The sequence below is a fragment of the Lampetra fluviatilis genome, unplaced genomic scaffold, assembly GCF_964198595.1.
Source record: "Lampetra fluviatilis unplaced genomic scaffold, kcLamFluv1.1 SCAFFOLD_598, whole genome shotgun sequence".
NCBI classification, from domain to species: Eukaryota; Metazoa; Chordata; class Hyperoartia; order Petromyzontiformes; family Petromyzontidae; genus Lampetra; species Lampetra fluviatilis.
In genome coordinates, this window is record NW_027621047.1 from 15,001 (window position 1) to 38,249 (window position 23,249).

At 56.3% G+C, this 23,249-nt stretch overlaps 1 protein-coding gene across 1 annotated transcript in view; it reads right to left on the bottom strand.

The window, feature by feature from the left end:
* The window catches only part of LOC144954697 (COP9 signalosome complex subunit 1-like), a gene marked incomplete at its 3' end in the record, with an annotated part of 25,588 nt that extends 3,433 nt beyond the window's left edge, over positions 1-22,155 (bottom strand). The window contains exons 1-5 of the mRNA XM_078885134.1: positions 22,070-22,155; positions 18,968-19,045; positions 14,606-14,666; positions 9,139-9,224; positions 492-586 (exon numbers count right to left, since the gene is read on the bottom strand). Coding sequence (XP_078741260.1) covers positions 492-586; positions 9,139-9,224; positions 14,606-14,666; positions 18,968-19,045; positions 22,070-22,090 — 341 coding nt within the window. The remainder of the gene's footprint in view (positions 1-491; positions 587-9,138; positions 9,225-14,605; positions 14,667-18,967; positions 19,046-22,069) is intronic.
* Positions 22,156-23,249: the final 1,094 nt, after the last annotated feature.

Genomic DNA, 23,249 nt, shown 5'->3' on the forward strand with positions numbered 1-23,249 from the left:
GTCTGTGTGTGTGTGTGTCTGTGTGTGTGTGTCTGTGTGTGTGTCTGTGTGTGTGTGTCTGTGTGTCTGTGTGTGTCACTGTGTGTGTGTGTGTGTCTGTGTGTGTGTGTCTGTGTGTGTGTATGTGTGTGTGTGTCACTGTGTGTGTGTGTGTGTGTCTGTGTGTGTGTCGCTGTGTGTGTGTCTGTGTGTGTGTGTCTGTGTGTGTCTGTGTGTGTGTGTCTGTGTGTGTGTGTGTGTCTGTGTGTGTGTATGTGTGTGTGTGTCACTGTGTGTGTGTGTGTGTCTGTGTGTGTGTCGCTGTGTGTGTGTCTGTGTGTGTGTGTCTGTGTGTGTGTGTGTGTCTGTGTGTGTGTGTCTGTGTGTGTGTGTGTGTCTGTGTGTGTGTATGTGTGTGTGTGTCACTGTGTGTGTGTGTGTGTGTCTGTGTGTGTGTCGCTGTGTGTGTGTCTGTGTGTGTGTGTCTGTGTGTGTGTGTCTGTGTGTGTCACCTGCTGGAGATGATGTTCTTCTGAAGCTCCAAGCGGTCGAATGTGGCGAGGGCGCAGAGACCCCCATAGACAGCCACGTTGCTGGGGGACAGCAGCTGGGACACACACAGACACACACACACTTAGACAGACACACACAGACACACACACACAGACACACACACACACACACAGACACACACACACAGACACACACACACACAGACACACAGACACACACACACACAGACACACACACAGACACACACACACACAGACACACAGACACACACACAGACACACACAGACACACACAGTCACACACAGACACACACACAGACACACACACACACAGACACACACACACACAGACACACACACACAGTCACACACAGACACACAACAACAACAACCGCCATTCGCCACTAAGTGGCGGTGACGTCACCACGACGCTTGTGCCAGGCCATGTGCACCCTGAGGCCACGTGAAGTGTCGAACGCCCGCTGGCAGGAGGTCACGGGGCAGACCCAGGTGCCACGGGTCGACTGACCGAGATGACCGAGACGAGTGGCTGATGCACCATCTGTGCCCCCTACCGTGCCAACTTGCTGTGCTTTAGCCACCCAGCGCTCCGCTCGTTGTTGTGAGCGTCGCTCCTCCGCCCTCCGTTGTTGTTGGAGGGCGACTGCCTCCAACTGCCCAGTAGCGTCCTTCACGAGCCTCCTCCACAGAGGCCGATCTTGACACCGCTGGTACCAGTCATCGGCAAGTCCACTCAGCTCCACGTCCTCCTGTACCACATCACTCCATCTCTTCTCTAGCCCGTGCCGCGCCCGTTTAGCCCCCTCGATCCGGCCGAACAAAAGCTGTTTAGGCATGCGGTGGCTGGGCATGCGGGCTACATGACCCAGCCAACGCAGCCTTGCCTGCCGGAGGAGCTCACTGATAGGACTTTGCCCAGATCTTTCAAGGACTTGTGAGCTCCTCACACAATCCAGCCTGGTTAAACCCAGGATGGATCGTAGGCAGGCCAGCCTAAATGTTTCCAACCGGCGAAGATGCTCCACTAGGGGGGTCCACGTTTCGCAAGCGTAGAGAAGGGAGGGAATGACCGTGGCCGAGAAGACCTGAAGCTTCGTGCGGAGCGACAGACCAGGTAGCTTCCACACAGCGTTACGCAACCGATGAAAAGATATTGCCGCTCGACTGATTCGGAGTGAGACCTCTGCTGATAAACTGGAGCCGGTCATAAGCACACTGCCCAGGTATGGGAAACTCTCCACTCTCTCCACAACTGCCCCATCACCGATTGGGAGTTGTGGGGGTGGAGTGCCAGATGGTACAAAATACCCAGGCAGGTGCTTAGTTTTGGTGGGGCTGATGGTAAGGCCCCACCTCTTAGTGGCACGCTCCAGTCTCAGCAGCAGCGTCTCCAACTCCTCTTCTGAATGAGCAGCTATTACCAAATCATCGGCATACATAACGTGGTTGACCAATAGGGAGCCATCCCTTGATCGCACCCGGGCGTCGATCAGCCTCCCATTATATCTGTACCAAATGGTAATTCCCCCGGTACAGCTATTGAAGGCTTCACGAACTACGCAGTCGAAATAGATGTTAAATAATGTGGGAGCCAGAGGACATCCCTGTCGCACCCCAAGGTGTACAGGGAAAGGCTCCGACTCCCGGCCACGTAGTTTTACCCGGGCCCGCTCACCATCATGAAGGTCCTTAATGATCGTGAGCAGAGGGTCAGGGACTCCGAAAGCACGAAGAGCAACCCAGAGCCCAGTCCGACTGATGGTATCATAGGCCTTGACCAGGTCAATAAAGCAGAGATGTAGGTCTTTTTGGAATTCCCTACACCTCTGCTGTAGCAGACGGACAGTAAATATGGCATCTGTGCAGGACCGCCCTTTCCTGAAACCGCATTGGGGCTCCGCAAGCCTCTCCTCAGCGTGCCTAGCAAGGCGATGTTGAATAATCCTTGCCAGGACCTTACCCGGCACACTGAGGAGTGAGATGCCCCTGTAGTTGTTACAGTCGGTACGGTCCCCCTTCTTAAAGAGGGGGACCACCAGGGCATCCTTCCAGTCCTGCGGAACCCGTCCAGTGGTCCAGACTGTTGTTATGATGTCATATAGGGCAGTCTGTGCACAAACGCCACCCTCCCTCAGCATTTCGCTTGGGAGATCATCTCTGCCCGGTGCCTTCCCTGGTCTCAGACTCCGGATCGCCCTCAGTACTTCCTCAACAGCTGGTACCTCAGCCAGCCACTCACAGGGGGTGACCTCTTCCAATATTTGAGGCACCGCAGCCTCAGCAGGGTTATCCCCACTTTGTGCCATGATGTTTTCCTGGCTGAGAGATTTTCCCTCCCCCAGGACCTCACAGAAATGCTCAGCAAATCTGCAAACCAGTTCCTGGGGGTCGGAGATTGGATCACCGTTTTTTCCTCTAATGATGGTAATAGGTGTGGCGCTACAGGTTACTTTTTTGATGGAGTTAAATAGTGATTTGTGATCGCGGGCTACTGAGGCAGACTCCATCTCCTCAGCAACCCGCGACCACCACCCATCCTTACAGCGCCTCACGGCTCTCCGAACCTCCGAGCGAAGACTGCGGTAAACCTCCTCATTCTCTGACGTGGGATGCTGTAGGCGATGAGAGTGGGCCTGTCGCTTTTTCTCAATTAACCTGAACACCTCCTCCGTCAGCCAGGGTTCCCGGGGAGGTCTGGACCGCGTACCCAAAGCAGCCATTGCAGCTGCATGAGTCACAGTCTTAAACCTCGCCCATTTACCCTCGACATCAGGTGGAGTGGGGGACGATGCCAACCCCAGCTGCAAGCGATGATGAAATTCTCGCTTGCAACTTTCATCAGCTAACTTAGACCAGGCCACTTTTGGTTGGAATGGGATCCTGGGTGTACACCCACCACCGGAGTGGAAGAATGGCAGGCGCATCTTACAGATGACTAGTCGATGGTCAGAGGGCAGATCAGCTCCACGGTAGGTCCTGGTGTCAAGGACATGGGCTCGCATCCGCTGGTCCGTCACTATGTAGTCCAGCAGATGTTCTTGCTTGGACCCGGCATGCATCCATGATGTTGTGTGGATGCGCCGATGCCGGAAGAGCGTGTTGGTAATTACAAGCCCATGGGCTGCACAAAAATCTAGCAGCCTCCTACCGTTATTATTGAGCTGATCTGGCCCATGCCTTCCAATCACTCCAGACCAGGTGCCAGCATCATGACCAACTCGGGCATTGAAGTCACCCAACAAGATGACTCTGTCCCGAGTGGCCACTTTAGCCAGCACCTGTGACAGGAGGTCATAGAAAGCGTCCGACTCATCGGCTTTGCCTGCATCCCTCCACGGATGTTCGTCTTCGGTGGGGGCGTAAGTAACCACGACCACCACTCCTCGCCTCTGGTTGATGGGAAGGCGAGCCCAAAGTATCCTGGGGCTTACAGCTTCCCACACCTCACCGCCACGCTCCCACGCCCCCTTCATTCTTTTGTTCAGAAGAAGAGCCACACCCTGTTGTTTGGCAGTCTCCTGCCCCGAGTAGAGGACTGTCCACCCCTCATGGTGGCAGGAGCCAGAACCGGTCCACCGGACCTCCTGAATGCCACAGAGATCCAGGCGGTACCGGTCCAGCTCCCGACAGAGGAGTGGCAGCCTCTCCTCCGCAGTGAGCGTTCGAACATTCCACGTGGCCATCCGCAATGGTTTTTCGTTGTTTCTGGAGGAGCCCCGAGGGTAAAAATTCAATCTCCTGGCTCCGCCAAATGGGGTTTGGCCAGGAGACGTCATAAAAGCCTGACCCCCCGGGGCCTCCGGCACAAGCTTATTAATTACAGGTTTATGTTTAATTCGTAGTTTAGTGGTGGTTAATTGAAGGTGGAGGGGTTACCAGCCCCTCGCACCCGTCCAGAGCCCCCGTTTAGCCACTGTGGTGGTCACAGACGCCATGAGGGGAGAGGCCAATGGGCATTGGCCCTCCCCCCACAGCACTGCCCACGACAATGTTGCCCGTCCGGCACCGCGAGGAGGTAGGAGGTTGTTTTGCCACACACACACACTACCACACACACACACACACTACCACACACACACACTACCACACACACACCACCACCACACTACCACACACACACACACACTACCACACACACACACACTCACTACCACACACACACACACTACCACACACACTCACACTACCACACACACACTACCACACACACACTCACACTACCACACACACACTCACACTACCACACACACACTCACACTACCACACACACACTCACACTACCACACACACACACACTACCACACTACCACACACACACACACACTACCACACACACTCACACTACCACACACACACTCACACTACCACACACACACTCACACTACCACACACACAACCACACTACCACACACACACACACACTACCACACACACTCACACTACCACACACACACTACCACACACACACTCACACTACCACACACACACTCACACTACCACACACACACTCACACTACCACACACACACACACACTACCACACACACACTCACACTACCACACACACACTCACACTACCACACACACACTCACACTACCACACACACACTCACACTACCACACACACACACACTACCACACACACACACACACTACCACACACACACACACTCACTACCACACACACACACACACTACCACACACACACACACTACCACACACACACACACACTACCACACACACACACACACTACCACACACACTCACTACCACACACACACACACTACCACACACTACCACACACACACTACCACACACACACACACACTACCACACACACACACACTACCACACACTACCACACACACACTACCACACACACACTACCACACACTACCACACACACACTACCACACACACACACACTACCACACACACACACACACTACCACACACACTCACTACCACACACACACACACTACCACACACTACCACACACACACTACCACACACACACACACACTACCACACACACACACACTACCACACACACAGGTACACACACACTACCACACACACAGGTACACACACTCACACACTACCACACTCACACACACTACCACACACACACAGGTACACACACACACACTACCACACACACAGGTACACACACTCACTACCACACACTCACTACCACACACTCACTACCACACACACACTACCACACACTCACTACCACACACACACTACCACACACTCACTACCACACACTCACTACCACACACTACCACACACACACAGGTACACACACACACTACCACACACTCACTACCACACACACACTACCACACACTCACTACCACACACTCACTACCACACACTCACTACCACACACTCACTACCACACACTCACTACCACACACACACTACCACACACTCACTACCACACACACACTACCACACACTCACTAACACACACTCACTACCACACACACACTACCACACACACACTACCACACACTCACTACCACACACTCACTACCACACACTCACTACCACACACTCACTACCACACACTCACTACCACACACTCACTACCACACACTCACTACCACACACACACTACCACACACACACAGGTACACACACACACTACCACACACTCACTAACACACACACACTACCACACACTCACTACCACACACTCACTACCACACACTCACTACCACACACTCACTACCACACACACACTACCACACACACACTACCACACACTCACTACCACACACACACTACCACACACTCACTACCACACACTCACTACCACACACTCACTACCACACACACACAGGTACACACACTCACTACCACACACTCACTACCACACACTCACTACCACACACACACTACCACACACACACTACCACACACTCACTACCACACACTCACTACCACACACTCACTACCACACACACACTACCACACACTCACTACCACACACACACTACCACACACACACTACCACACACTCACTACCACACACACACTACCACACACTCACTACCACACACACACTACCACACACTCACTACCACACACACACTACCACACACTCACTACCACACACTCACTACCACACACTCACTACCACACACTACCACACACACACAGGTACACACACACACTACCACACACTCACTACCACACACACACTACCACACACTCACTACCACACACACACTACCACACACTCACTACCACACACTCACTACCACACACTCACTACCACACACTCACTACCACACACTCACTACCACACACACACTACCACACACTCACTACCACACACACACTACCACACACTCACTACCACACACTCACTACCACACACTCACTACCACACACACACTACCACACACTCACTACCACACACACACTACCACACACTCACTACCACACACTCACTACCACACACACACAGGTACACACACTACCACACACACACTACCACACACTCACTACCACACACACACTACCACACACACACTACCACACACTCACTACCACACACACACTACCACACACTCACTACCACACACACACTACCACACACTCACTACCACACACTCACTACCACACACACACTACCACACACTCACTACCACACACTCACTACCACACACTCACTACCACACACTCACTACCACACACACACTACCACACACTCACTACCACACACACACTACCACACACACACACACACACTACCACACACACACTACCACACACACTACCACACACTACCACACACTACCACACACACACTACCACACACACTACCACACACTACCACACACTACCACACACACACACACTACCACACACTACCACACACACACTACCACACACTACCACACACTACCACACACACACTACCACACACTACCAACACTACCACACACACACACTCACACACACTACCACACACTCACACACTACCACACACACACAGGTACCCACACTACCACACCACCACAGACTCACACACACACTACCACACACACACACTACCACACACACACAGGTACACACACTCACACACACTACCACACACACTACCACACACTCACAGACTCACACACACTACCACACACACACTACCACACTACCACACACACACAGGTACACACACTCACACACACTACCACACACACTACCACACACTCACAGACTCACACACACTACCACACACACACTACCACACTACCACAGGTACACACACACACTACCACACACACTACCACACACACTACCACACACTCACAGACTCACACACACTACCACACACACACTACCACACTACCACAGGTACACACACACACTACCACACACACTACCACACACACTACCACACACTCACAGACTCACACACACTACCACACACACACTACCACACTACCACAGGTACACACACACACTACCACACACACTACCACACACACTACCACACACACACACACTACCACACACACTACCACACACTCACAGACTCACACACACTCACACACTACCACAGACTCACACACACACTACCACACACTACCACACACACTACCACACACACAGGTACACACACACACTACCACACACACTACCACACACACACAGGTACACACACTACCACACACACACAGGTACACACACACACACACACTACCACAGACTCACACACACACTACCACACACACTACCACACACACACAGACTCACACACACTACCACACTACCACAGACTCACACACACACTACCACACACACACAGACTCACACACACTACCACACACACACAGGTACCCACACTACCACACTACCACAGACTCACACACACACTACCACACACACTACCACACACACACACACTACCACACACACACACACTACCACACACACACACTCACACACACTACCACACACACACACACTACCACACACACACAGGTACCCACACTACCACACCACCACAGACTCACACACACACTACCACACACACAGGTACACACACTCACACACACTACCACACACACACAGACTCACACACACTACCACACACACACTACCACACTACCACAGATTCACACACACACTACCACACACACACAGACTCACACACACTACCACACACACACTACCACACTACCACAGATTCACACACACACTACCACACACACACAGACTCACACACACTACCACACACACACACACTACCACAGATTCACACACACACTACCACACACACAGGTACACACACTCACACACACTACCACACACTCACACACACACACTCACTACCACTCACACACACACACCACCACCACACTACCACACACACACCACCACCACCACCACACCACCACGTGTCTCTCTCTCTCCGTGTTGTTGTTGTTGTTGATGTTGTTGGTGTTGTTGTTGATGTTGTTGGTGGTGTTGTTGATGTTGTTGTTGTTGTTGTTGGTGTTGTTGTTGATGTTGTTGGTGTTGTTGTTGGTGTTGTTGATGTTGTTGATGTTGTTGTTGATGTTGTTGATGTTGTTGTTGATGTTGATGTTGTTGATGTTGTTGTCACCTCAGGGAAGTCCGAGTGGTCGAACGAGGCGAGCAGGAAGCACTTGGCAGCCGCCTTGAACTTCTTAGTGGCCAGTTCAGCCAGACCTGGTGAGGGTGGTGAGGGTGGTGAGGGTGGTGAGGGTGGTGAGTGTGGTGAGGGTGGTGAGGGTGGTGGGGGTGGTGAGGGTGGTGGGGGTGGTGAGGGTGGTGAGGGTGGTGAGGGTGGTGAGGGTGGTGAGTGTGGTGAGGGTGGTGAGGGTGGTGGGGGTGGTGAGGGTGGTGGGGGTGGTGAGGGTGGTGAGGGGGGTGAGGGTGGTGAGGGTGGTGAGGGTGGTGAGGGTGGTGGGGGTGGTGAGGGTGGTGAGGGGGGTGAGGGTGGTGAGGGTGGTGAGGGTGGTGAGTGTGGTGAGGGTGGTGAGTGTGGTGAGGGTGGTGAGGGTGGTGAGGGTGGTGAGTGTGGTGAGTGTGGTGAGGGTGGTGAGGGTGGTGAGGGTGGTGAGTGTGGTGAGGGTGGTGAGTGTGGTGAGGGTGGTGAGGGTGGTGGGGGTGGTGAGGGTGGTGGGGGTGGTGAGGGGGGTGAGGGTGGTGAGGGTGGTGAGGGTGGTGAGGGTGGTGAGGGTGGTGAGGGGGGTGAGGGTGGTGAGGGTGGTGAGTGTGGTGGGGGTGGTGAGGGGGGTGAGGGTGGTGAGGGTGGTGAGGGTGGTGAGGGTGGTGAGGGGGGTGAGGGTGGTGAGGGTGGTGAGTGTGGTGAGGGTGGGGAGGGTGGGGAGGGTGGTGAGGGTGGTGAGGGGGGTGAGGGTGGTGAGGGTGGTGAGTGTGGTGGGGGTGGTGAGGGGGGTGAGGGTGGTGAGGGTGGTGAGGGTGGTGAGGGGGGTGAGGGTGGTGAGGGTGGTGGGGGTGGTGAGGGTGGGGAGGGTGGTGAGGGTGGTGAGGGTGGTGAGGGGGGTGAGGGTGGTGGGGGTGGTGAGGGTGGTGAGGGGGGTGAGGGTGGTGAGGGTGGTGAGGGTGGTGAGGGTGGTGAGGGGGGTGAGGGTGGTGAGGGTGGTGGGGGTGGTGAGGGTGGGGAGGGTGGTGAGGGTGGTGAGGGGGGTGAGGGTGGTGAGGGTGGTGAGTGTGGTGAGGGTGGTGAGGGGGGTGAGGGTGGTGAGGGTGGTGGGGGTGGTGAGGGTGGTGAGGGGGGTGAGGGTGGTGAGGGTGGTGAGGGGGGTGAGGGTGGTGAGGGTGGTGAGTGTGGTGGGAGTGGTGAGGGGGGTGAGGGTGGTGAGGGTGGTGAGTGTGGTGAGGGTGGTGAGGGTGGTGGGGGTGGTGAGGGTGGTGGGGGGTGGTGAGGGTGGTGAGGGTGGTGAGGGTGGTGAGGGTGGTGAGGGTGGTGAGTGTGGTGAGGGTGGTGAGGGTGGTGGGGGTGGTGAGGGTGGTGGGGGTGGTGAGGGTGGTGAGGGGGGTGAGGGTGGTGAGGGTGGTGAGGGTGGTGGGGGTGGTGAGGGTGGTGAGGGGGGTGAGGGTGGTGAGGGTGGTGAGGGTGGTGAGGGTGGTGAGTGTGGTGAGGGTGGTGAGTGTGGTGAGGGTGGTGAGGGTGGTGAGGGTGGTGAGTGTGGTGAGTGTGGTGAGGGTGGTGAGGGTGGTGAGGGTGGTGAGTGTGGTGAGGGTGGTGAGTGTGGTGAGGGTGGTGAGGGTGGTGGGGGTGGTGAGGGTGGTGGGGGTGGTGAGGGGGGTGAGGGTGGTGAGGGTGGTGAGGGTGGTGAGGGTGGTGAGGGTGGTGAGGGTGGTGAGGGTGGTGAGGGGGGTGAGGGTGGTGAGGGTGGTGAGTGTGGTGGGGGTGGTGAGGGGGGTGAGGGTGGTGAGGGTGGTGAGGGTGGTGAGGGGGGTGAGGGTGGTGAGGGTGGTGAGTGTGGTGAGGGTGGGGAGGGTGGTGAGGGTGGTGAGGGGGGTGAGGGTGGTGAGGGTGGTGAGTGTGGTGGGGGTGGTGAGGGGGGTGAGGGTGGTGAGGGTGGTGAGGGTGGTGAGGGTGGTGAGGGTGGTGGGGGTGGTGAGGGTGGGGAGGGTGGTGAGGGTGGTGAGGGTGGTGAGGGGGAGGGTGGTGGGGGTGGTGAGGGTGGTGAGGGGGGTGAGGGTGGTGAGGGTGGTGAGGGTGGTGAGGGGGGTGAGGGTGGTGAGGGTGGTGGGGGTGGTGAGGGTGGGGAGGGTGGTGAGGGTGGTGAGGGGGGTGAGGGTGGTGAGGGTGGTGAGTGTGGTGAGGGTGGTGAGGGGGGTGAGGGTGGTGAGGGTGGTGGGGGTGGTGAGGGTGGTGAGGGGGGTGAGGGTGGTGAGGGTGGTGAGGGGGGTGAGGGTGGTGAGGGTGGTGAGTGTGGTGGGAGTGGTGAGGGGGGTGAGGGTGGTGAGGGTGGTGGGGGTGGTGGGGGTGGTGAGGGTGGGGAGGGTGGTGAGTGTGGGGAGGGTGGTGAGGGTGGTGAGGGTGGTGAGTGTGGTGAGGGTGGTGAGTGTGGGGAGGGGGGTGAGGGTGGTGAGGGTGGTGAGTGTGGTGGGGGTGGTGAGGGTGGTGAGGGGTGGTGAGGGTGGTGAGGGTGGTTAGGGTGGTGGGTGGTGGTGAGGGTGGTGAGGGTGGTGAGGGCGGTGAGGGCGGTGAGGGTGGTGAGGGTGGTGAGGGTGGTGAGGGTGGTGAGGGTGGTGAGGGTGGTGGGGGTGGTGAGGGTGGTGGGGGTGGTGAGGGTGGTGAGGGTGGTGAGGGTGGTGGGGGTGGTGAGGGTGGTGAGGGTGGTGAGGGTGGTGAGGGTGGTGAGGGTGGTGAGGGTGGTGAGGGTGGTGAGGGTGGTGGGGGTGGTGAGGGTGGTGAGGGGGGTGAGGGTGGTGAGGGTGGTGAGGGTGGTGAGTGTGGTGAGGGTGGTGAGGGTGGTGAGGGTGGTGAGGGTGGTGAGGGTGGTGAGTGTGGTGAGTGTGGTGAGGGTGGTGAGTGTGGTGAGGGTGGTGAGGGTGGTGAGGGTGGTGAGGGTGGTGAGGGGGGTGAGGGTGGTGAGGGTGGTGAGTGTGGTGAGTGTGGTGAGGGTGGTGAGTGTGGTGAGGGTGGTGAGGGTGGTGAGGGTGGTGAGTGTGGTGAGTGTGGTGAGGGTGGTGAGGGTGGTGGGGGTGGTGGGGGTGGTGGGGTGGTGAGGGTGGTGAGGGTGGTGAGGGTGGTGGGGGTGGTGAGGGTGGTGAGGGTGGTGAGGGTGGTGAGGGTGGTGAGGGTGGTGGGGGTGGTGAGGGTGGTGAGGGTGGTGAGGGTGGTGGGGGTGGTGAGGGTGGTGAGGGTGGTGAGGGTGGTGGGGGTGGTGAGGGTGGTGAGGGTGGTGGGGGTGGTGAGCGTGGTGAGTGTGGTGGGGGTGGTGAGGGTGGTGAGTGTGGTGAGTGTGGTGAGGGTGGTGAGTGTGGTGAGGGTGGTGAGGGTGGTGAGTGTGGTGAGGGTGGTGAGGGTGGTGAGGGTGGTGAGTGTGGTGAGGGTGGTGAGGGTGGTGAGGGTGGTGAGTGTGGTGAGGGTGGTGAGTGTGGTGAGTGTGGTGAGGGTGGTGAGTGTGGTGAGGGTGGTGAGTGTGGTGAGTGTGGTGAGTGTGGTGAGGGTGGTGAGGGTGGTGAGGGTGGTGAGTGTGGTGAGGGTGGTGAGTGTGGTGAGTGTGGTGAGGGTGGTGAGTGTGGTGAGGGTGGTGAGGGTGGTGAGGGTGGTGAGTGTGGTGGTGAGTGTGGTGGTGAGTGTGGTGGTGAGTGTGGTGGTGAGTGTGGTGAGTGAGTGAGTGGTGAGTGTGGTGGTGAGTGTGGTGAGTGTGGTGGTGAGTGTGGTGGTGAGTGTGGTGGTGGGTGTGGTGGTGAGTGTGGTGGTGAGTGTGGTGGTGAGTGTGGTGAGTGTGGTGGTGAGTGTGGTGGTGAGTGTGGTGGTGAGTGTGGTGGTGAGTGGTGGTGAGTGTGGTGGTGAGTGTGGTGGTGAGTGTGGTGGTGAGTGTGGTGGTGAGTGTGGTGGTGAGTGTGGTGGTGAGTGTGGTGGTGAGTGTGGTGGTGAGTGTGGTGGTGAGTGTGGTGGTGAGTGTGGTGGTGAGTGTGGTGAGCGTGGTGAGTGTGGTGGTGAGTGTGGTGGTGAGTGTGGTGGTGAGTGTGGTGGTGAGTGTGGTGAGTGTGGTGAGTGTGGTGGTGGTGAGTGTGGTGGTGGTGAGTGTGGTGGTGAGTGTGGTGGTGAGCGTGGTGGTGAGCGTGGTGGTGAGCGTGGTGGTGAGCGTGGTGGTGAGTGTGGTGGTGAGTGTGGTGAGTGAGTGTGGTGGTGAGTGTGGTGGTGAGTGTGGTGGTGAGCGTGGTGGTGAGCGTGGTGGTGAGTGTGGTGGTGAGTGTGGTGGTGAGTGTGGTGGTGAGTGTGGTGGTGAGTGTGGTGGTGAGTGTGGTGAGTGAGTGTGGTGGTGAGTGTGGTGGTGAGTGTGGTGGTGAGTGTGGTGGTGAGTGGTGGTGAGTGTGGTGAGTGAGTGTGGTGGTGAGTGTGGTGGTGAGTGTGGTGGTGAGTGTGGTGAGTGAGTGTGGTGAGTGGTGGTGAGTGTGGTGGTGAGTGTGGTGGTGAGTGTGGTGGTGAGTGAGTGTGGTGAGTGTGGTGAGTGAGTGTGGTGAGTGTGGTGAGTGAGTGTGGTGAGTGAGTGTGGTGGTGAGTGTGGTGGTGAGTGTGGTGGTGAGTGTGGTGGTGAGTGGTGGTGAGTGTGGTGAGTGAGTGTGGTGGTGAGTGTGGTGGTGAGTGTGGTGGTGAGTGTGGTGAGTGTGGTGAGTGAGTGTGGTGAGTGGTGGTGAGTGTGGTGGTGAGTGTGGTGGTGAGTGTGGTGAGTGAGTGTGGTGAGTGGTGGTGAGTGTGGTGGTGAGTGTGGTGAGTGAGTGTGGTGAGTGGTGGTGAGTGTGGTGGTGAGTGTGGTGGTGAGTGTGGTGGTGAGTGTGGTGAGTGAGTGTGGTGAGTGGTGGTGAGTGTGGTGGTGAGTGTGGTGGTGAGTGTGGTGGTGAGTGTGGTGAGTGTGGTGGTGAGTGTGGTGAGTGAGTGTGGTGAGTGGTGGTGAGTGTGGTGGTGAGTGTGGTGGTGAGTGTGGTGGTGAGTGTGGTGAGTGAGTGTGGTGAGTGAGTGTGGTGGTGAGTGTGGTGAGTGTGGTGGTGAGTGTGGTGGTGAGTGTGGTGAGTGAGTGTGGTGGTGAGTGTGGTGGTGAGTGTGGTGAGTGAGTGTGGTGGTGAGTGTGGTGGTGAGTGTGGTGGTGAGTGTGGTGAGTGAGTGTGGTGAGTGGTGGTGAGTGTGGTGGTGAGTGTGGTGAGTGAGTGTGGTGAGTGGTGGTGAGTGTGGTGGTGAGTGTGGTGAGTGAGTGTGGTGAGTGGTGGTGAGTGTGGTGGTGAGTGTGGTGGTGAGTGTGGTGGTGAGTGTGGTGAGTGAGTGTGGTGAGTGGTGGTGAGTGTGGTGGTGAGTGTGGTGGTGAGTGTGGTGGTGAGTGTGGTGGTGAGTGTGGTGAGCTCACCCGCTGCGCACTTTAGTTTGGTGACAATTGCCTGGCTCTGTGAGTCTCTCTCCCCCCGTTGCTGCGGAGAGACAGACACGGGGAGAGAGAGACACGGGGAGAGAGACACACGGGGAGAGAGACACGGGGGGAGAGACACGGGGGAGAGAGACACGGGGAGAGAGACACGGGGAGAGAGACACGGGGAGAGAGACACGGGGAGAGAGACACGGGGAAAGAGACACGGGGAGAGAGACACGGGGAGAGAGAGACACGGGGAGAGAGAGACACGGGGAGAGAGACACGGGGAGAGAGACACGGGGAGAGAGACACGGGGAGAGAGACACGGGGAGAGAGACACGGGGAGAGAGACACGGGGGGAGAGACACGGGGAGAGAGACACGGGGAGAGAGACACGGGGAGACACGGGGAGACACGGGGAGAGAGACACGGGGAGAGAGACACGGGGAGAGAGACACGGGGAGAGAGACACGGGGAGAGAGACACGGGGAGAGAGACACGGGGAGACACGGGGAGAGAGACACGGGGAGAGAGACACGGGGAGAGAGACACGGGGAGAGAGACACGGGGAGAGAGACACGGGGAGACACGGGGAGACACGGGGAGAGAGACACGGGGAGAGAGACACGGGGAGAGAGACACGGGGGGAGAGACACGGGGAGAGAGACACGGGGAGAGAGACACGGGGAGACACGGGGAGACACGGGGAGAGAGACACGGGGAGAGAGACACGGGGAGAGAGACACGGGGGAGAGACACGGGGAGAGAGACACGGGGAGAGAGACACGGGGAGACAGACACGGGGAGAGAGACACGGGGAGAGAGACACGGGGAGAGAGACACGGGGAGAGAGACACGGGGAGAGAGACACGGGGAGAGAGACACGGGGAGAGAGACACGGGGAGAGAGACACGGGGAGAGAGACACGGGGAGAGAGACACGGGGAGAGAGACACGGGGAGAGAGACACGGGGAGAGAGACACGGGGAGAGAGACACGGGGAGACACGGGGAGAGAGACACGGGGAGAGAGACACGGGGAGAGAGACACGGGGAAAGAGACACGGGGAGAGAGACACGGGGAGAGAGACACGGGGAGAGAGGGGGAGACACGGGGAGAGAGACACGGGGAGAGAGACACGGGGAGAGAGACACGGGGGGAGAGACACGGGGAGAGAGACACGGGGAGAGAGACACGGGGAGACACGGGGAGACACGGGGAGAGAGACACGGGGAGAGAGACACGGGGAGAGAGACACGGGGAGAGAGACACGGGGAGAGAGACACGGGGAGACACGGGGAGAGAGACACGGGGAGAGAGACACGGGGAGAGAGACACGGGGAGAGAGACACGGGGAGAGAGAACACGGGGAGAGAGACACGGGGAGAGAGACACGGGGAGAGAGACACGGGGAGACACGGGGAGACACGGGGAGAGAGACACGGGGAGAGAGACACGGGGAGAGAGACACGGGGGGAGAGACACGGGGAGAGAGACATGGGGAGACACGGGGAGACACGGGGAGAGAGACACGGGGAGAGAGACACGGGGAGAGAGACACGGGGGGAGAGACACGGGGAGAGAGACACGGGGAGAGAGACACGGGGAGACACGGGGAGACACGGGGAGAGAGACACGGGGAGAGAGACACGGGGAGAGAGACACGGGGAGAGAGACACGGGGAGAGAGACACGGGGAGAGAGACACGGGGAGAGAGACACGGGGAGAGAGACACGGGGAGAGAGACACGGGGAGAGAGACACGGGGAGAGAGACACGGGGAGAGAGACACGGGGAGAGAGACACGGGGAGACACGGGGAGAGAGACACGGGGAGAGAGACACGGGGAGAGAGACACGGGGAGAGAGACACGGGGAGAGAGACACGGGGAGAGAGACACGGGGAGAGAGACACGGGGAGAGAGACACGGGGAGACACGGGGAGACACGGGGAGAGAGACACGGGGAGAGAGACACGGGGAGAGAGACACGGGGAGAGAGACACGGGGAGAGAGACACGGGGAGAGAGACACGGGGAGACACGGGGAGAGAGACACGGGGAGAGAGACACGGGGAGAGAGACACGGGGGGAGAGACACGGGGAGAGAGACACGGGGAGAGAGACACGGGGAGAGAGACACGGGGAGACACGGGGAGACACGGGGAGAGAGACACGGGGAGAGAGACACGGGGAGAGAGACACGGGGAGAGAGACACGGGGAGAGAGACACGGGGAGAGAGACACGGGGAGAGAGACACGGGGAGAGAGACACGGGGAGAGAGACACGGGGAGAGAGACACGGGGAGAGAGACACGGGGAGAGAGACACGGGGAGAGAGACACGGAAAGAGAGACACGGGGAGAGAGACACGGAAAGAGAGACATGGGGAGAGAGACGCGGAGAGAGAGACACGGAGAGAGAGACACGGGGAGAGAGAGACACGGGGAGAGAGACACGGGGAGAGAGACACGGGGAGAGAGACACGGGGAGAGAGACACGGGGAGAGAGACACGGGGAGAGAGACACGGGGGGAGAGACACGGGGGGAGAGAGACACGGGGAGAGAGACACGGGGAGAGAGACACGGGGAGAGAGACACGGGGAGAGAGAGACACGGGGAGAGAGAGACACGGGGAGAGAGACACGGGGGGAGAGACACGGGGAGAGAGACACGGGGAGAATAAGTGAGTGAGTGAGTGAGTAGGTGAGTGGGTGAGTGAGTGAGTGGGTGGGTGAGTGAGTGAGTGGGTGAGTGAGTGTGTGAGTGAGTGAGTGTGTGAGTGAGTGAGTGAGTGGGTGAGTGAGTGTGTGAGTGAGTGTGTGAGTGTGTGAGTGAGTGAGTGGGTGAGTGAGTGAGTGTGTGAGTGAGTGTGTGAGTGTGTGAGTGAGTGAGTGAGTGGGTGAGTGAGTGGGTGAGTGTGTGAGTGAGTGAGTGGGTGAGTGAGTGAGTGTGTGAGTGAGTGAGTGAGTGAGTGGGTGAGTGAGTGAGTGAGTGGGTGAGTGGGTGAGTGAGTGGGTGGGTGAGTGGGTGAGTGAGTGGGTGAGTGAGTGAGTGAGTGGGTGGGTGAGTGAGTGAGTGAGTGGGTGAGTGAGTGGGTGAGTAGGTGAGTGAGTGAGTAGGTGAGTGAGTAGGTGAGTGAGTAGGTGAGTAGGTGAGTGAGTAGGTGAGTGAGTAGGTGAGTGAGTGGGTGAGTGAGTAGATGAGTAGGTGGGTGAGTAGGTGAGTGAGTAGGTGAGTGAGTGGGTGAGTGAGTGGGTGAGTGAGTAGGTGAGTAGGTGAGTGAGTAGGTAGGTGAGTAGGTGAGTGAGTAGGTGAGTGAGTAGGTGAGTGAGTGAGTAGGTGAGTGAGTAGGTGAGTAGGTGAGTGAGTAGGTGAGTGAGTAGGTGAGTGAGTAGGTGAGTAGGTGGGTGAGTAGGTGAGTGAGTAGGTGAGTGAGTGGGTGAGTAGGTGAGTGAGTAGGTGAGTGAGTGGGTGAGTGAGTAGGTGAGTAGGTGGGTGAGTAGGTGAGTAGGTGAGTGAGTAGGTAGGTGAGTAGGTGAGTGAGTAGGTAGGTGAGTAGGTGAGTGAGTGAGTAGGTGAGTGAGTAGGTGAGTGAGTGGGTGAGTGAGTGAGTAGGTGAGTAGGTGGGTGAGTAGGTGAGTAGGTGAGTGAGTAGGTGAGTGAGTAGGTGAGTGAGTAGGTGAGTGAGTGAGTGACTGACTGAGTGACTGAGTGAGTGACTGAGTGAGTGACTGAGTGACTGAGTGAGTGACTGAGTGAGTGACTAGGTGAGTGAGTAGGTGAGTAGGTGAGTGAGTAGGTGAGTAGGTGAGTGAGTGAGTAGGTGAATGAGTGAGTGAGTAGGTGAGTAGGTGAGTGAGTAGGTGAGTGAGTAGGTGAGTGAGTGACTGAGTGAGTGACTGAGTGAGTGAGTGAGTGAGTGACTGAGTGAGTGACTGAGTGAGTGACTGAGTGAGTGACTGAGTGAGTGACTGAGTGACTGAGTGACTGACTGAGTGACTGAGTGAGTGACTGACTGAGTGACTGACTGAGTGAGTGAGTGACTGACTGAGTGACTGAGTGAGTGACTGAGTGACTGAGTGAGTGACTGAGTGAGTGACTGAGTGAGTGAGTGACTGAGTGACTGAGTGAGTGATTAACTGAGTGAGTGACTGAGTGGGTGACTGAGTGAGTGAGTGACTGAGTGGGTGACTGAGTGAGTGAGTGACTGAGTGAGTGACTGAGTGAGTGAGTGACTGAGTGAGTGACTGAGTGAGTGAGTGACTGAATAAGTGAGTGACTGACTGACTGAGTGACTGAGTGAGTGACTGAGTGAGTGAGTGAGTGACTGAGTGACTGACTGAGTGACTGAGTGACTGACTGACCTCTGCAATCTCTGGCGTAGACTCTGCCTTGCTCACGTAACTCAACACGTGGGACCAGTTCTGTAGGTAGACGCTCACCTACCACACGTCATCATACCACATGTCATCATACCACACAGAACCACACAGTACCACGTCACCATACCACGCAGTGCCACGTCACCATACCACACAGTGACACGTCATCATAGCACGCAGTGACACGTCACCATACCACACAGTGCCACGTCATCATAACACATGTCATCATACCACACGCCAACACGTCACCATACCACACAGTGCCACGTCATCATACCACACAGTGACACGTCATCATACCACACAGTGACACGTCATCATACCACACAGTGACACGTCATCATAACACACAGTGACACGTCATCATACCACACAGTGACACGTCATCATACCACACAGTGACACGTCATCATACCACACAGTGACACGTCATCATACCACACAGTGACACGTCATCATACCACACAGTGACACGTCATCATACCACACAGTACTACGTCATCATACCACACAGTGACACGTCATCATACCACACAGTGACACGTCATCATACCACACAGCACCACGTCATCATACCACACAGCACCACGTCATCATACCACACAGTGACACGTCATCATAACACACAGTGACACGTCATCATACCACACAGTGACACGTCACCATACCACACAGTGACACGTCACCATAACACACAGTGACACGTCATCATACCACACAGTGACACGTCATCATACCACACAGTGACACGTCATCATACCACACAGTGACACGTCATCATACCACACAGTGACACGTCATCATACCACACAGTGACACGTCACCATACCACACAGCACCACGTCATCATACCACACAGTGACACGTCACCATACCACACAGTGACACGTCATCATACCACACAGTGACACGTCATCATACCACACAGTGACACGTCATCATACCACACAGTGACACGTCACCATACCACACAGTGACACGTCATCATACCACACAGTGACACGTCATCATAGCACGCAGTGACACGTCATCATACCACACAGTACCACGTCATCATACCACACAGTGACACGTCACCATACCACACAGTGACACGTCACCATACCACACAGTGACACGTCATCATACCACACAGTGACACGTCACCATACCACACAGTGACACGTCATCATACCACACAGTGACACGTCACCATACCACACAGTGACACGTCATGAGTGAGTGGGTGAGTGAGTGGGTGGGTGAGTGGGTGAGTGAGTGGGTGGGTGAGTGAGTGTGTGAGTGAGTGTGTGAGTGAGTGTGTGAGTGAGTGAGTAGCTGAGTGAGTGAGTGTGTAGCTGAGTGAGTGAGTGACTGAGTGAGTGGGTGAGTGAGTGAGTGAGTGTGTGAGTGAGTGGGTGAGTGGGTGAGTGAGTGTGTAGCTGAGTGAGTGTGTGAGTGAGTGGGTGAGTGGGTGAGTGAGTGTGTAGCTGAGTGAGTGAGTGTGTAGCTGAGTGAGTGAGTGACTGAGTGAGTGGGTGAGTGAGTGAGTGTGTGAGTGAGTGGGTGAGTGGGTGAGTGAGTGTGTAGCTGAGTGAGTAGCTGAGTGAGTGTGTGTGTGAGTGAGTGAGTGACTAGCTGAGTGAGTGAGTGAGTGTGTAGCTGAGTGAGTGAGTAGCTGAGTGAGTGAGTAGCTGAGTGAGTGAGTGTGTGAGTGAGTGAGTGTGTGAGTGAATAGCTGAGTGAGTGTGTGAGTGTGTAGCTGAGTGAGTGTGTGAGTGAGTAGCTGAGTGAGTGAGTGAGTAGCTGAGTGAGTGAGTGTGTGAGTGAGTAGCTGAGTGAGTGAGTGTGTGAGTGAGTGGGTGAGTGAGTGTGTGAGTGTGTAGCTGAGTGAGTGTGTGAGTGAGTAGCTGAGTGAGTGAGTAGCTGAGTGAGTGAGTGAGTGAGTGAGTATCTGAGTGAGTGTGTGAGTGAGTGGGTGAGTAGCTGAGTGAGTGAGTGAGTGAGTAGCTGAGTGAGTGGGTGAGTGAGTGTGTGAGTGAGTGAGTGAGTGACTAGCTGAGTGAGTGAGTGAGTAGCTGAGTGTGTAGCTGAGTGAGTGAGTGTGTGAGTGTGTGAGTGAGTAGCTGAGTGAGTGAGTGTGTGAGTGAGTGAGTGTGTGAGTGAATAGCTGAGTGAGTGTGTGAGTGTGTAGCTGAGTGAGTGTGTGAGTGAGTAGCTGAGTGAGTGAGTGAGTAGCTGAGTGAGTGAGTGTGTGAGTGAGTAGCTGAGTGAGTGAGTGTGTGAGTGAGTGGGTGAGTGAGTGTGTGAGTGTGTAGCTGAGTGAGTGTGTGAGTGAGTAGCTGAGTGAGTGTGTGAGTGAGTAGCTGAGTGAGTGAGTAGCTGAGTGAGTGAGTAGCTGAGTGAGTGAGTGAGTATCTGAGTGAGTGTGTGAGTGAGTGTGTGAGTGAGTGGGTGAGTAGCTGAGTGAGTGAGTGAGTGAGTAGCTGAGTGAGTGGGTGAGTGAGTGTGTGAGTGAGTGAGTGAGTGACTAGCTGAGTGAGTGAGTGAGTAGCTGAGTGTGTAGCTGAGTGAGTGAGTGTGTGAGTGTGTGAGTGAGTAGCTGAGTGAGTGAGTGTGTGAGTGAGTGAGTGTGTGAGTGAATAGCTGAGTGAGTGTGTGAGTGTGTAGCTGAGTGAGTGTGTGAGTGAGTAGCTGAGTGAGTGAGTGAGTAGCTGAGTGAGTGAGTGTGTGAGTGAGTAGCTGAGTGAGTGAGTGTGTGAGTGAGTGGGTGAGTGAGTGTGTGAGTGTGTAGCTGAGTGAGTGTGTGAGTGAGTAGCTGAGTGAGTGAGTAGCTGAGTGAGTGAGTGAGTATCTGAGTGAGTGTGTGAGTGAGTGTGTGAGTGAGTGGGTGAGTAGCTGAGTGAGTGAGTGAGTAGCTGAGTGAGTGGGTGAGTGAGTGTGTGAGTGAGTGAGTGAGTGACTAGCTGAGTGAGTGAGTGAGTAGCTGAGTGTGTAGCTGAGTGAGTGAGTGGGTGAGTGAGTGAGTGAGTAGCTGAGTGAGTGAGTAGCTGAGTGAGTGAGTAGCTGAGTGAGTGAGTAGCTGAGTGAGTGTGTAGCTACCTTGATGACGTTGAGGCACATGTTGACGACGTGCTTGCACGAGGTACAGTAGTCGCGAGCTCGTGAGTGAGTGACTGAGTGAGTGAGTGTGTGAGTGTGTAGCTGAGTGAGTGAGTGTGTGAGTGTGTAGCTGAGTGAGTGAGTGTGTGAGTGAGTAGCTGAGTGAGTGAGTGTGTGAGTGTGTAGCTGAGTGAGTGAGTGTGTGAGTGTGTAGCTGAGTGAGTGAGTGTGTGAGTGTGTAGCTGAGTGAGTGAGTGTGTGAGTGAGTAGCTGAGTGTGTAGCTGAGTGAGTGAGTGAGTGTGTAGCTGAGTGAGTGAGTGAGTGTGTAGCTGAGTGAGTGTGTGTGTGAGTGAGTGAGTGTGTGAGTGAGTAGCTGAGTGAGTGAGTGAGTGTGTAGCTGAGTGAGTGAGTGACTAGCTGAGTGAGTGTGTGGGTGTGTAGCTGAGTGAGTGAGTGAGTGTGTAGCTGAGTGAGTGAGTGACTAGCTGAGTGAGTGTGTGGGTGTGTAGCTGAGTGAGTGAGTGAGTAGCTGAGTGAGTGTGTGGGTGTGTAGCTGAGTGAGTGAGTGAGTGTGTAGCTGAGTGAGTGAGTGACTAGCTGAGTGAGTGTGTGGGTGTGTAGCTGAGTGAGTGAGTGAGTAGCTGAGTGGGTGAGTGTGTAGCTGAGTGAGTGTGTGTGTATCTACCTTGATGACGTTGAGGCACATGTTGACGACGTGCTTGCACGAGGTACAGTAGTCGCGAGCTCGTGAGTGAGTGACTGAGTGAGTGAGTGGGTGAGTGAGTGAGTGTGTGAGTGGGTGGGTGAGTGAGTGAGTGAGTGAGTGTGTGAGTGAGTGGGTGAGTGGGTGAGTGAGTGAGTGAGTGTGTGAGTGAGTGGGTGAGTAGCTGAGTGAGTGAGTGACTGAGTGAGTGAGTGAGTGAGTGTGTGAGTGAGTGGGTGAGTGGGTGAGTGAGTGAGTGAGTGTGTGAGTGGGTGAGTGAGTGAGTGAGTGTGTGAGTGGGTGGGTGAGTGAGTGAGTGAGTGTGTGAGTGGGTGGGTGAGTGAGTGAGTGAGTGTGTGAGTGAGTGGGTGAGTAGCTGAGTGAGTGAGTGTGTGAGTGAGTAGCTGAGTGAGTGTGTATCTACCTTGATGACGTTGAGGCACATGTTGACGACGTGCTTGCACGAGGTGCAGTAG